Below are 12,554 nucleotides of genomic sequence, written 5' to 3' on the forward strand. Positions count from 1 at the left end.
GAAATTGAAATCACACAGTTGGCTTTACTCTGCTTTGCAAACCAGCTATCCAACCAACTGATATAGAATTAGACTAAAGCTTACGATACCCTCTGCTACACTGAAAGCTGACCAGGAGAGAAAATAGTTGCCGTAGAATGTCCATTCAAACCACAGAGTACTACCATGCCATCGGGCTGAATTTAGCGGTACAATATACGGTTCACTTATGAATAAAGATAAATAATGTTCTGAAGAAAAATCACTGGACCTGAAATGTTAACTCTCTTTTCTATCCACAGATGTTGCCAGAAGGCAATACTAAACCACTGGCCAATGTGACAGCCCGTGGTCACCAATCAGGTTATCGTACTTTAAGAGAGAGAGAGAGAGAGAGACAGAGAGACACACATTAGAAAAAAAAGCAGTTTAGGGGTTGGCTCACCACATGCAGAAGTTCAAGCAGCAAGCCTTTCAGCTTTTTCACAAGAATCAGCACTATTCATGGAATATTCACAGAGCAAGGTCCTGAGGTACGTGGAGGAGAGCTGGGATTCAAGTGCTATTGGTTATACACTCAATGAGATTTGCTAAGCATGGCCACAAGGAAAATAACAAGGTGTAGAGCTGGATGAACACAGCAGGCCAAGCAGCATCTTAGAAGCAGAAAAGCTGACGTTTCAGGCCTAGACCCTTCACTAGAAATGGGGGAAGGGAAGGGGGTTCTGAAATAAATAGGGAGAGAGGGGGAGGCGGCTCGAAGACGAGAGAGTTGCAGTGGGAGAGAGATCCCCTGAGGCTTGTCCGCAGGGAGGAGGGTAACTTCTTCAGGGTAGGCATCCTTAGAAGAGGCTTCGCAGTGGGGTTAAAATTGCTTAGATGGCCACAAGGAAGACTTTTTTTCTCTCCAAAATCTCCCCAGTGGTACATATTTAGCACACAGGCAAGGTATGTTTAGGGTTTTCATTATCGTTAACGCCCTACTGGGGCTATGTGTTCCAGCACAGCTGCAGCTCAGTTCCGTTTCAGGAGTGAGACACAAGATGCTGAGATATCTATCCAAAGTACAAAATGAGGCAAATCATTCTGAGGTAGCTTTGCAGAGGAAGCCAGCCTAAATTTATGCACACAAAAGAAAATGAAATTGACTCAACATTACTTCTAGATTTAGTGATTACATGCTTGCTCTTTATTTGACAATTTTTTGTCTCTTTTGTTCCCTTCTCTCTTATGGAACTGACGCCCTGCTGGGCCAGTGTTCTATAGATAGTTGTTTCTTTCCAAGGGTATTGTGCTACACATTTACAACTTGTGGCAGTCATTGGATTAGCAGTCACGAACAGAAAGCTCGGCCAATTTTCTCCTTCAAAGTCCTAACGAAGCAAACCAACTGTCCTACCCTACCACTGCCAATTCTAAGATCAGACAGGTTGACACAGACGTGGCAATCAGGCTGGAACCTTTTGGTTGTGTCTGACTCATGTATGCATTGGATAAATGCAGACACACTGGGGAAGCTCCAAGTTCTAAATATTAAAGCATTCCATGAACTTGGCTGTTCTCTCTGAAAGCAGTGAATAAATGCTTTGTTTTCTGTACACAGGGACCTGCTGCACATTTCCAGTTTCTTACCCTCTCCCACGATTCTGCATCAACTGTGGAGGCTGCTGCTGTGGAAGCAGACGTTTCCGGAACGGGTCCATCATTGGCTGAGGGATACCTGGTCTCATGGAAGGGTTGCCCATGAACGATGAGCCAGATGGCATGCCCATCTGCATTCCTGGCATTCCCATGCGAGCTCCTGGTGGCATCCCTCCTCGCTGCGGTGACGAGAAAGAGGAAGGCGGGGGGGGGGGGGGGGGGGGGGGGGAAATCAGGAAAATATACATTACATTTTAACAAGGAGGCAACTTACTTACTCTAACAGACAAGAGCTTTTACAGAAGTCCCAGGCAGAGGTGAAAACGGAAATTTTTTAATCTATGTCCTTCCCGATTATGACAACCAAACAACCTGCTTAGCTTTATGTCTTTGTGTGAAGTACTTTAATTTGGTTCTATAAGTTTACGGTATTATCACAGCCCATCATTAAACTGCCCCATCAGTCTATTGGCAAGTGTTACAAGTGGGTGAAACAAGTACAGAATCACATAATTACAGATTGGTTGCAACACAAAAGGTCATCATTCAGCCTGTTGGGTCTGTGCCAGCTCTCTGCAAGAACAGCTCACCTGGGTCTCCTGTCTTTACCCCATAGCCCTGCATGCTTTTCTCTTCAACTGTTCTCTGGTTTTCTTTTGAAAGCCTGCCTCCACTACATGCTCAAGCAGAGCAGTTCAGATCCTTACCACTCACTACATTAAAATATTTCCCTCTCGTCGTGATTGCAAATATTTCAGCTTTGTTGTAACACCACACAAATTCAGTCCTTCCAATCTCAGTATCAGCTCCAGCCACAGTTCAATACCGTAAACCAGAGAAATGTTCAGCCTCTTGTTGTTCTCTCACTCCTGGAGTCTGGCAAACTAACCTGCCTGTGATAAACACCTATAAATGAGGAAAACCTACAACATTCCCAAAGCCCATTCCTATGGCAATGTGAATCACATGGGCCTTGCATCCAGGTCCAAATGTTGCTTGCTTGACAGCCCAGCTCCCTTTCATCTGGGACAAAAAAATAATAGTTTAAAGGACAATAGTTTACAATCTGATATTCTCAACACTTTGCTGGTACTATGGACATTTTCAGTCTATCTATTGTTAGCAAACAAGCTGCTTCCATTCTTCACAAGTGTAAATTGCCCAGGACTGTAAGAAACTACAGAAGAAGGTGTGTGCACACCCCAAACCATCATGGAAGCCAACCTTCCATCCATGGACTCAGACATGGACATTTACACGGCTCACTGCTGTGGAAAGGCGGCCAACATCAAAAACCCATTGCACTCTGGTAATGACCTCCTACAACCTTTCCCTGTCAGGCAGAGGATACAGTAGTCTGAAAACACACATAAGCAGGTTCAGGAACAGCTTCTTTCTGGCCATTATCAGACTGTAACCTGCAAAGTAACTTGAATGTCTCTAAGTCTTTTTGACTTGTACATCCTCTGCTTGCTGTGATCGGTCTGTACCGCTCATAAACAAAGCTTTTCACAGTCATTTGGTACATGCGACAATAAATCAAATACCTTGCTAATTCTTCCTAGTCTTGAAATATTTTGAACAACTAAACCATCTAGCCTTGGGTGTCGGGAAGACTTCAGAACAAGCCACAAGAATCATCTTCATTTTACCTTAAAGATACAATCCCAACTTTAAATAACCTTATAAACCTCATAAACCTCATAACTGTAACAAGTTTTGTTGAAACAATACTTATTCCAAATAAAAGATGCTGTTATAGGGACCTTTATCAGAACTAGCTGTCCCTTCCTTTTCGTGCAGAACACATTGTTATGCCTATACTGGGGTATCTTCCCTGACAGCTTTTCTCTAGGATGTTGGTTCTGTTTCCTGCTCTCATTGTGAAGTAAGACTATGTTAACAACTTTGTTTCCAATGGCCAATCTTCTCTCACCTTCACATGGTCCATCTCCAACTCTGCACTTTCCTCACTTGCTTGTCTCAATCCTGTGGATAGGCTACACCAATCAACATCACTATAAGACAACTGATTCTCATCATTAGTTTGACTTCAATTCCTTTTACCTATATTCCTAGGACTTGATTACATCCTCTTGGTTATTCTGTCATTGTTGCATCTGTTCTGAAGATATCGGCTTCATTTTACAGTTTCTGATATCATCCTTTTAACACGGCTCTTCAAAATTGTAGAATTCCTGCTACTGTAGTTGACTAGCCACTCTTTTCTATCTGACATTTTTCTTGTCAACCCTTGCCCTGCCTTCAAAGCCCAACAATGCTCAGAAGATGGATGTCATTGAAGACAAAATAGCCTGGCTAATTGACACACCATCAACTACCTTCACCTTTCGTTCTCTCCACCACTGCTGCACAGCAGCAGCACTGTACCCAAACTACAAAATGCACACCACCTACAGATCAGTACTCCTTCGATAGCATGTTGAAAACCTGCAAACTCTACCATTTTGAAGGACAACAGCAGCAGACGCAATTGAACACCAGCACCTAGTGATTCCATTTCACACTCTGTCCTGACTTGGAACTACACTGGGTTCCTTTAGGGTCACAGGATCAAAATCCTGGAGCTCCCTTTCTAACTGTTCTGTAGGTATCATTATCCCCATGGGTTGCAGTGCTTTAAGAAGGTCCTTCAGCATCTTCTCAAGGACAATTAGGGATGGACAACAAATGCTGATCTAGTCAACAACTCCCACAGTTCGTGAATAATTTTTAAAAAATCACGATAGGGCTCTTCTTGTTATTTCCATCTCTGCAGCCCCCCCACATAGAACAAATCATCCTCCCTGATTTACTCCACTCCAGCAGCACACTTATCAGTTAGTCCCTACACTCCCTCCCTTTCCCAAAGCACACGTCCATTAGTCCTTTCACCCTCTCCTCACTAGTCATGGGCCTAAACAGTCCATCCAGGTGAAACTTCGTCAAATTTTATATATAAATTATTTGCTATTCATGTTTCTCCATTTGTTTTTCCTCCACAATGGGGAGAATAGGTGACCGATTTGCAGAACTTTTCCTTTTGGTTTCCATATGTAACACCAAGCCAACAGCATCCTGTCATTTTGAACCTGCTATTCCCAGGAACACCTCCTTTAGTGCCATCATTTACTTGTTTACACATAACCCATTCTCATCCAATTGTTCCATCACCCATTTTGTAAATTAATCTCTTCTGCCTTCCACCTTATCAGAGACCATGTCCTTCTACTCTTTCAACTTTCCCCTATCTCTGTACTTTCTTAAAACCTGATACACATCTCAAACATTTTCCGCTGACAACAAAATCATCAAGATGAAACGTTAACTCTGTTTCACACCCGACTAATGCTGTCTGATCTGCTAAGTGTTTCCTCAAGTTTGCACTTTTATTTCAGAAATCATTACTTTTCAAAAAGGAAGCAAGTTTAAATGCAAGAAACGAGATGCTGGTTCATTGTATTTCAGTTGATAAACTACTAGTCTGTACCAGTGATAAAATTACAAAACAGGCTACGAGTCAACCAGGTTGAGTCTGCAGGAGTTCCTTAAGGAAGGTTATGCTTAACCAACATTTCAGATTTATTTGAAGAGAGGTTGATAAATCAAATAACTATTTTTTTCAAATAAAAATCCTTGTTATGCCAAGGACACAGGCATACAAGGCATGTGAACGATAGAAGTGGGGAATATCAGATATCTGGATTATTGGAACAGAGAAATTGAAATTAGAAACACTGCTATATTATTAGCATTGTGACAAAGATACCTGGAATGAAGGAGAATCTATCTACATGGGCAGTAAGATGGTTTGAGACCAAGATGAAAATGGTCTTATTAAAAGGAGAATTCCCCAGCCCAGAAAGACATGATGAGTTGCATTTCACATATATGTTTTGGTGTTGTTCTAATAATCTGAATACTGGATTTCCCAATCCTTCTCAGGCTATAATTCAGATCCCCTATGTCAACCTGCCCCTATAACACAGACCAAGATACAGCTCGCATTTCTAATCCCAGTCTCCCCTTACCTGTAATCCAGGTATCCTATTTTCCTCACCCACAATTCAAATGCTTTATATGTAAGACAGATCCCCATCCCTTGGCTTCATAATTGAGAGCCCCTTTTTGCCCTGTCTCTGTAATCTAGATCCCCAACATTCCATTGTCCCCATCATCCAGATCTCTCATCTCGCCTGTGTCTCTTGAATCATACAGTCCTAGATTCAGACAGCACAGAAACAGAGATAACAAAGTGTGAAGCTGGATAAACACAGCAGGCCAAGCAGCATCTTAGGAGCACAAAAGCTGACGTTTCGGGCCTAGACCCTTCACCTCTCTGATGAAGGGTATAGAGCTTTTGTGCTGCGTTCATCCAGCTTCACACTTTGTTATCTCAAATTCTCCAGCATCTGCAGTTCCCATTATCTCTGAGCACAGAAATAGATCCTTAGTCCTACTTGTCCACTCTGACCAAGTTTCCCAAACTAAATCAGCCTCACTTCAAAGAAGGCTCCCTAGGATGGGACTATTGTAGGGCCACTGGGAGGTGGGGAATCTGGATTGTAGAGATAAGCAGCATGTGGAGAACCTCAATTATAGAGAGAGGGGGTGTACGGGATCTAGAGGGACTGTCTAATGAGCAAAAGCTAAACAGGTTGGGACTCCAGCCCTTGCAGTTCATTAGAATGAGAGGTGCTCTCATTGAAGCTTACTGGATTTTAAGGGGCTTGACAGGGGAAATACTGGATGTGAGTTTGCTCGCTCAGCTGGAAGGTTAATTTTCAGACGTTTCGTCACCATTCTAGGTAACATCATCAGTGAGCCTCCGATGAAGCGCTGGTGTTATGTCCCGCTTTCTATTTATCTGTTTACCTAAACAAATAAATAGAAATAGATAAACAGATAAATAGAAAGCGGGACATAACACCAGCGCTTCATCGGAGGCTCACTGATGATGTTACCTAGAATGGTGATGAAACGTCTGAAAACTAACCTTCCAACTCAGCGAGCAAACTCACATCCAGAAACTCAACCTGAGCTACAAATGTTCTCAAAACTCGCTAGGGTAAATACTGACAGGATGTTATCTCTCACGGTAGAGTCCAGGATCAGCCTCAGAACAAAGGGGCACCAATTTAGAACGGAGATGAGGAGGAATTTGTCTCTCAATGGTGAGTGTGTCTTTGGAACTCCTTGCCACAGACAGCTGTGGGGTACAGTCCTTGTGTATATTTAAAGCTGGTGATCAGTCGGGGAATCAAGGGATACAGGGAAAACGCAGGAAAGCAGAGATGAAGAATTAAGTTTCAGCTATGATCCCACTGAAGGGTGTAGGAGGGGGTGAACAGCCTAATACAGTTCCTATTTCTTTCAGTTTTGCAATTCTAGTCGCCCTGTCTCTGTAATCCAGATACATCCCCACTTGTACAATTCAGTTCTCCTACATGTTTTTCCCCTGCAATTCAGAACCTTTACCCCAGCTTGTGTGCATAAACCAAACCCCCTAATACCCCTCTCTCTATAATCAAGGTTCCCCACATGCTCCTGCTCTCTACAATCCAGATGCCCCAAACTCCCAGTGGCCCTACAATAGGAGGCATGTGATGGCGCTCATGTGCCTCTCCTCTCTTACAGTGCTGACCACGTGTAAGACCATAGTCCGGGAGGCGGGAGGGTGGGTATTTTGCAGTGATCTTGGGGGGTGGGGGAAAGTAGGTAGGCTGCAGATTGAAGCGGAGACCCCGGGTTTCCGGGGTCAGGGGGATGAGGGTCCAAGCGCCGAATCTCCGCAATCGCGGAACAAGGTTTCTCGATGCGACACTGAATGCGGAAGTAATGCGAAACGGGAACAACAACACACACACAAAATAATTCAGCAGGGAGGATCGGGAGGGAGCTTTTAGGCCGAGTTTCACTGTAATTTCAACCAGCAAAACAAGAGGGCTAGGGTGTCTGCTTGGGGTCAGTTCCTTGCCAATTTGATAAACACCAGAGAAAAAAATAGCAACTAACTCTTTTATTCAACAAAAAGAGAGTCACCTTTAGAGCTATTTCATATCTCTTGCACGTGTCTAAACCACATGTTTTTTTAAAGAAAAACTACATTAAAAATTAATCTCATGTGGCGCCGCCACATCAAGTATTTAATTCTAAAGAAGTCAAGAAACATAATTACAGAAAAAGGGGGGGGAAAATCGATGACTAAATAAAACGGTGGTTTCCTTTCTGATTCTGGGGCCGGTTTCAGTGCTTTCCGATCGATCGGTGCAGATAAATAAGGGCAGAAGTTGGAAAGTTTTGCATTGCTGGTGAGCAGTGGGGTTTGGAGGCAATTACTCACGTTGTAAGCGCCGCCGGGACCCATCGTCCGGAAGACTGGAGATTGCTGCTGGAGGTTCAGTGGCATCCTGACCGCTTGTCCTGGCATCACCCCCAAGGAAGGATTCAGGGGGCTCCCTGGGTTCAAGGGGTACCCTCCGCCTACTCTTGTCGCCATTTTTTCAAAGTGTATACATAAACAGACACATGCATGTAATATATATATGTATATGTAGATATATGAAAACAAAAGACAATCTCACTCGGCGCTAACAACTCTTCCTCCAACAAAGATCCCAGCTGTCACTTGGTACAAGTCACTCCTCCAATTGGTTGCCACAAGCCTCCGCGGCTCAGGGAGAGAGGTCTCCGGTTTCACCCCACGGCTATTCCTTACCGGCTACGTTAACGCTTTCTTTTCAAAAAAAACAAGAAAGCACACACATAACATTTAACAACAGGCACAGAGGTGGCAATGTTTGGTGTCATCATTACCCATGAATCTGCTGGAGAGCTATAAGCCCCCACTCTGCTGGCACTGACACATTTTCTAAAGTGCCTCAAAACCAACAAAATGTCTAAAGATAAAGATCAGAGTGTTTTTCTCCCCCTCGCTACACTCTTGTTTGTTGAGAGCTACGCCTCCCGCCCACTTCTGTGGCTTTGGCAGATGGGTGGGGATTGCTCAAGCAGGTTAGCAGGGAACTCAATAGACCGCGCGCCCTCTACCTACTCAGTAGGAGCACTTCACCAGGCAAGTCTAAACATTGTGCTGTCTATAGCAAGCAGGAACTCAGCCTGCGCCAGGTAAAGTGCAGTCTTCAGTCAGCAGCACCTCTGTTAGAATGAACTCTTTGCCTGGCAAAACAGACAAATCCAACCCTCATTTTCTTAGTTATTTCTCGCACCTTGTTGACTCTTTTTAGAAAATACCTTTATTCACCCATGGGGTGTGGGCTTCATTGGCTGCGTCAGCGTTTATTGCTCATCCATATTTGCCCTGGAGAAGGTGGTGGTGAGCACTGTCCCCATTAAGTGGTCACAAATTTGCTCAGAGGCTCTGTGCACGCCAACTCGTACTGACTACCAAATCCAGAAGTTGGAAATTTACAGGTAATGTAGGTGGTGGTGAGCTGCCTTGAGCAGCTGCAGTCTGTTGGTACAAGGATGCTTACAATGCCATTAGTGAGGGAGTTCCCTGGATTTTGGCACTGAAGAAATAGCGATATATTTGCAAGTCAAGATGGTGTGTGGTTGGAGGGGAACTGGCAAATGGTGGTGTTCCCTGGGATCTGTCGTCCTTGCCCTTCTAGAGAGTTGCAGTCAAGGGTTTGGATGGTTCTCCCTAAGCAGCCTTGGTGAAGTACTGCAGTGCATCTTGTAACTGGTACACACTGCTTCCACTGAGCATTGTGGTTGAAGGACTGAACTTTGTAGATATGGTGCCAGTCAAGTGGGTTGTTTTGTTGATGGTGTCAAGCTTCTTGAATGTTTTTGGAGCTGCACTCATGGAGGCAAGTGGGGAGTGTGCCATCAGATCCTGAATTATGACTTGTAAATGCTGGATAGGCTTTGAGAAGTCAGGAAGTAAATTAATTGTAAGATTCAAGGCTTCTGATCTTCTCACAGTCACAGTATTTGTATCACTAGTCCTGTTCAGTTTCTGGTCAATGGTAACCCCCAGGAGGTTAGAATATCATTAGCATTTTACAAGGCATAATGATGTATTTAATAACAGAGGAAATCTTTACAAATACTGGTTATAGGACCTGAGGTTCCTTTATCCCAGTACTATGAACAGAAGTTCTAAAATGCCTTCTTCCTGAAAACCAGACACTTAGGAAGAAATGACTGACATTTGAAATGTACCTGTCATCACCTCAGGACATCTCAAAATGTTTTACAGAGTACTTTTGAATTGTAGCCACTCCCCAAACATGGCAGCCAATTTGTCTATGTAGCGATCACAAGCAACATGGAAATAAATAAGCAGGTATTTTGATTTTAAAAGATATTGGTTGAGGAATAAATGTTCAGAGTATCTAGTGACAGTCTATATTCAGCTACATCCACCTGACACTTTTGTACAGCGCTAGGGGGGTATTGCTCTCAACAGCCACCGTCATTCACACAAGGCCTTAAAACTCAGCTCTATCTGCTTTCACAGTGGGGTATAAAACATCACTTGGCATGATATTGAAAACAAGCAAGGATGCCTTCTTAGAGATAATGGGAACTGCAGATGCTGGAGAATCCGAGATAAAAAAGTGTGGGGCTGGACGAACACAGCAGGCCAAGCAACATCGTAGGAGGACAAAAGCTGATGTTTCAGGCCTAGACCCTTCATCAGAGTGGGGGATGGGGAGAGGGTTCTGAAATCAACAGGGAGAGATGGGGAGGCAGATCAAAGATAGATAGAGGAGAAGATAGATGGAGAGGAGACAGACAAGTTAAAGGGGTGGGGATGGAGCCTGTAGAGGTGAGTGTTGGTGGGGAGGTAGGGAGGGGATATGTCAGTCTGGGGAGGGCGGACAGGTCAAGGGGGTGGGATGATGTTAGTAGGTGGGAAATGGAGGTGTGGCTTGGAGGTGGGAGGAGGGGATAGTTGAGATGAAGAACAGGTTAGGGAGGTGGGGACGAGCTGGGCTGGTTTTGGGATGCAGTGGGGGGAGGGGATGAGCTGGGCTGGTTTTTGGAAGGGGAGATTTTGAAGCTTGTGAAATCCACAGTAAGGTGAGTGTAGGTGGGGAGGTAGGGAGGGGATATGTCAGTCTGGGGATGATGGACAGATCAAGGGGGTGGGATGAGGCTAGTAGGTGGGAAATGGAGGTGTGGCTTGGAGGTGGGAGGAGGGGATAGTTGAGATGAAGAACAGGTTAGGGAGGCGGGGATGAGCTGGGCTGGTTTTGGGATGCAGTGGGGGAAGGGGAGATTTTGAAGCTTGTGAAATCCACATTGATACATTGGGCTGCAGGGTCCCCAAGCAGAAGGTTGCATGAGTTGCTGTTCTGCAACCTTTGGGTGGCATCGTTGTGGCACTGCAGGAGGCCCAGGATGGACATGTTGTCTAAGGAATGGGAGGGGGAGTTGAAATGGTTCGCGACAGGGAGGTGCAGTTGTTTATTGCGAACCAAGCATTGGTGTTCTGTAAAGCCTCCAAGCCTCCGCTTGGTTTCCCCGAGGAAGCCACAACGGGTACAGCGGATGCTGTATACCACATTGGCAGATGTGCAGGTGAACATCTGCTTGATGTGGAAAGTCTTCTTGGGGCCTGGGATGTGGATGAGGGAGGAGGTGTAGTGGCAAGTGCATCCCCACCCCGTTAATTTGTCTGTCTCCTCTCCACCTATCTTCTCCTCTATCCACCTTCGATCCACCTCCCCCTCTCTCCCTATTTATTTCAGAACCCTCTCCCCATCCCCCTTTTCTTATGAAGGTTCTAGGCCCAAAACGTTAGCTTTTGTGCTCCTAAGATGCTGCTTGGCCTGCTGTGTTAATCCAGCTCCACACTTTGTTATCAAGGATGCCTTCTTCCCAGTCTGATGGGCTTTTACAATTGCATATTATTTGCTCAGATATCTTGCTAGGGCTCAAATTCCCAACTTTCTGACTCAGAAGTGAATAGACTAATAATGAGTCCCAGCTTATCTATGTAATCTGATGGTGAGAAACAGGAACTCTCTGCCTTGAAACAAATCAAGTTTGAAATACTGTCGTGGCAGTCAAATTTTAGTCATTGGTAGTTAAAAATTGTGACCCAATCTTAAAAAAGTCTATATGCTGAAATAAATGACTATATCCAATTTTATTTATTCCTAAGTCCATCCTTGGTATTTACTTAATGTTGAAAGTCCTGTGCAGTTGTTTGAAACTCACCAACTGTAGTCTGCCCAGACGACCAGCAAATCTAACATTTTTTGTTAATTATATTTTTACATTTTTATCAGGGACCATCAAATAACGCCCTTCTTTCATTTGCAAGCAAAGTTTGCTCACAAAGCAGGCAAATCTAATATTGCATGGTCATAAGGAACCCTCAAGACAGATTGATTCCCCATATTTAATGTGCAACACCAAAAGAAACTCTCAACTTGGCCTAAGCATGGAAATATGATTGATCTATTACATACTAGATCATAAAATTCTTGTGGATGAGAAAGCAGCCTGTTCAGAAAAGTGTTCCCATTGCAGCATTTAATTGTCTTTTTTCATCTATTGCTTTACCTGGACACATAACGGAATAAAATTTTCTGATATCAATTGTATAATTACCTTTTAACAGTTTGTATCTGTAAATTCTGAATTTCCCTAGAATTCAGATCCCTGACTTTTGGCTGAGCCTTGTGGTTCTAATGTGCAGTGCTTTCAGCATGTGAATGTTTTTTGTTGGGATCTTGGCAGCCACACCTAGATGCAGTTTTTAAGGTGTGGTGCGAAGTGTGTTTCAATCGCAACATTTTCTGATCTCCATTCTACAATTTTGGCTACGTAGCTCAACATTCTGATGGCATTGTTCATGACTCCTCAGCCTTGGAAATACTGTCAATTACATTTGCTGAGATGACTTGATCTCTTTCAGCTTCATCTTTAACTCTGCTAACACCAAACTTGGA

The 12,554-nt window shown here is 44.0% G+C and overlaps 1 protein-coding gene across 2 annotated transcripts in view; it reads right to left on the reverse strand.

Annotated features, from left to right (window-relative positions):
• The window catches only part of LOC125466266 (SWI/SNF-related matrix-associated actin-dependent regulator of chromatin subfamily D member 2), an 85,253-nt gene extending 76,664 nt beyond the window's left edge, over positions 1–8,589 (reverse strand). For both annotated transcript variants that reach the window (XM_048560561.2, XM_048560560.2), the window contains exons 1-2: positions 7,964–8,589; positions 1,612–1,799 (exon numbers count right to left, since the gene is read on the reverse strand). In XM_048560561.2, coding sequence (XP_048416518.1) covers positions 1,612–1,799; positions 7,964–8,119 — 344 coding nt within the window. In that variant the 5' untranslated portion in view covers positions 8,120–8,589. The remainder of the gene's footprint in view (positions 1–1,611; positions 1,800–7,963) is intronic.
• Between the last annotated feature and the right edge of the window lie 3,965 nt (positions 8,590–12,554).

Source organism: Stegostoma tigrinum, chromosome 31 (genome assembly GCF_030684315.1).
Source record: "Stegostoma tigrinum isolate sSteTig4 chromosome 31, sSteTig4.hap1, whole genome shotgun sequence".
Classification (NCBI taxonomy): Eukaryota; Metazoa; Chordata; class Chondrichthyes; order Orectolobiformes; family Stegostomatidae; genus Stegostoma; species Stegostoma tigrinum.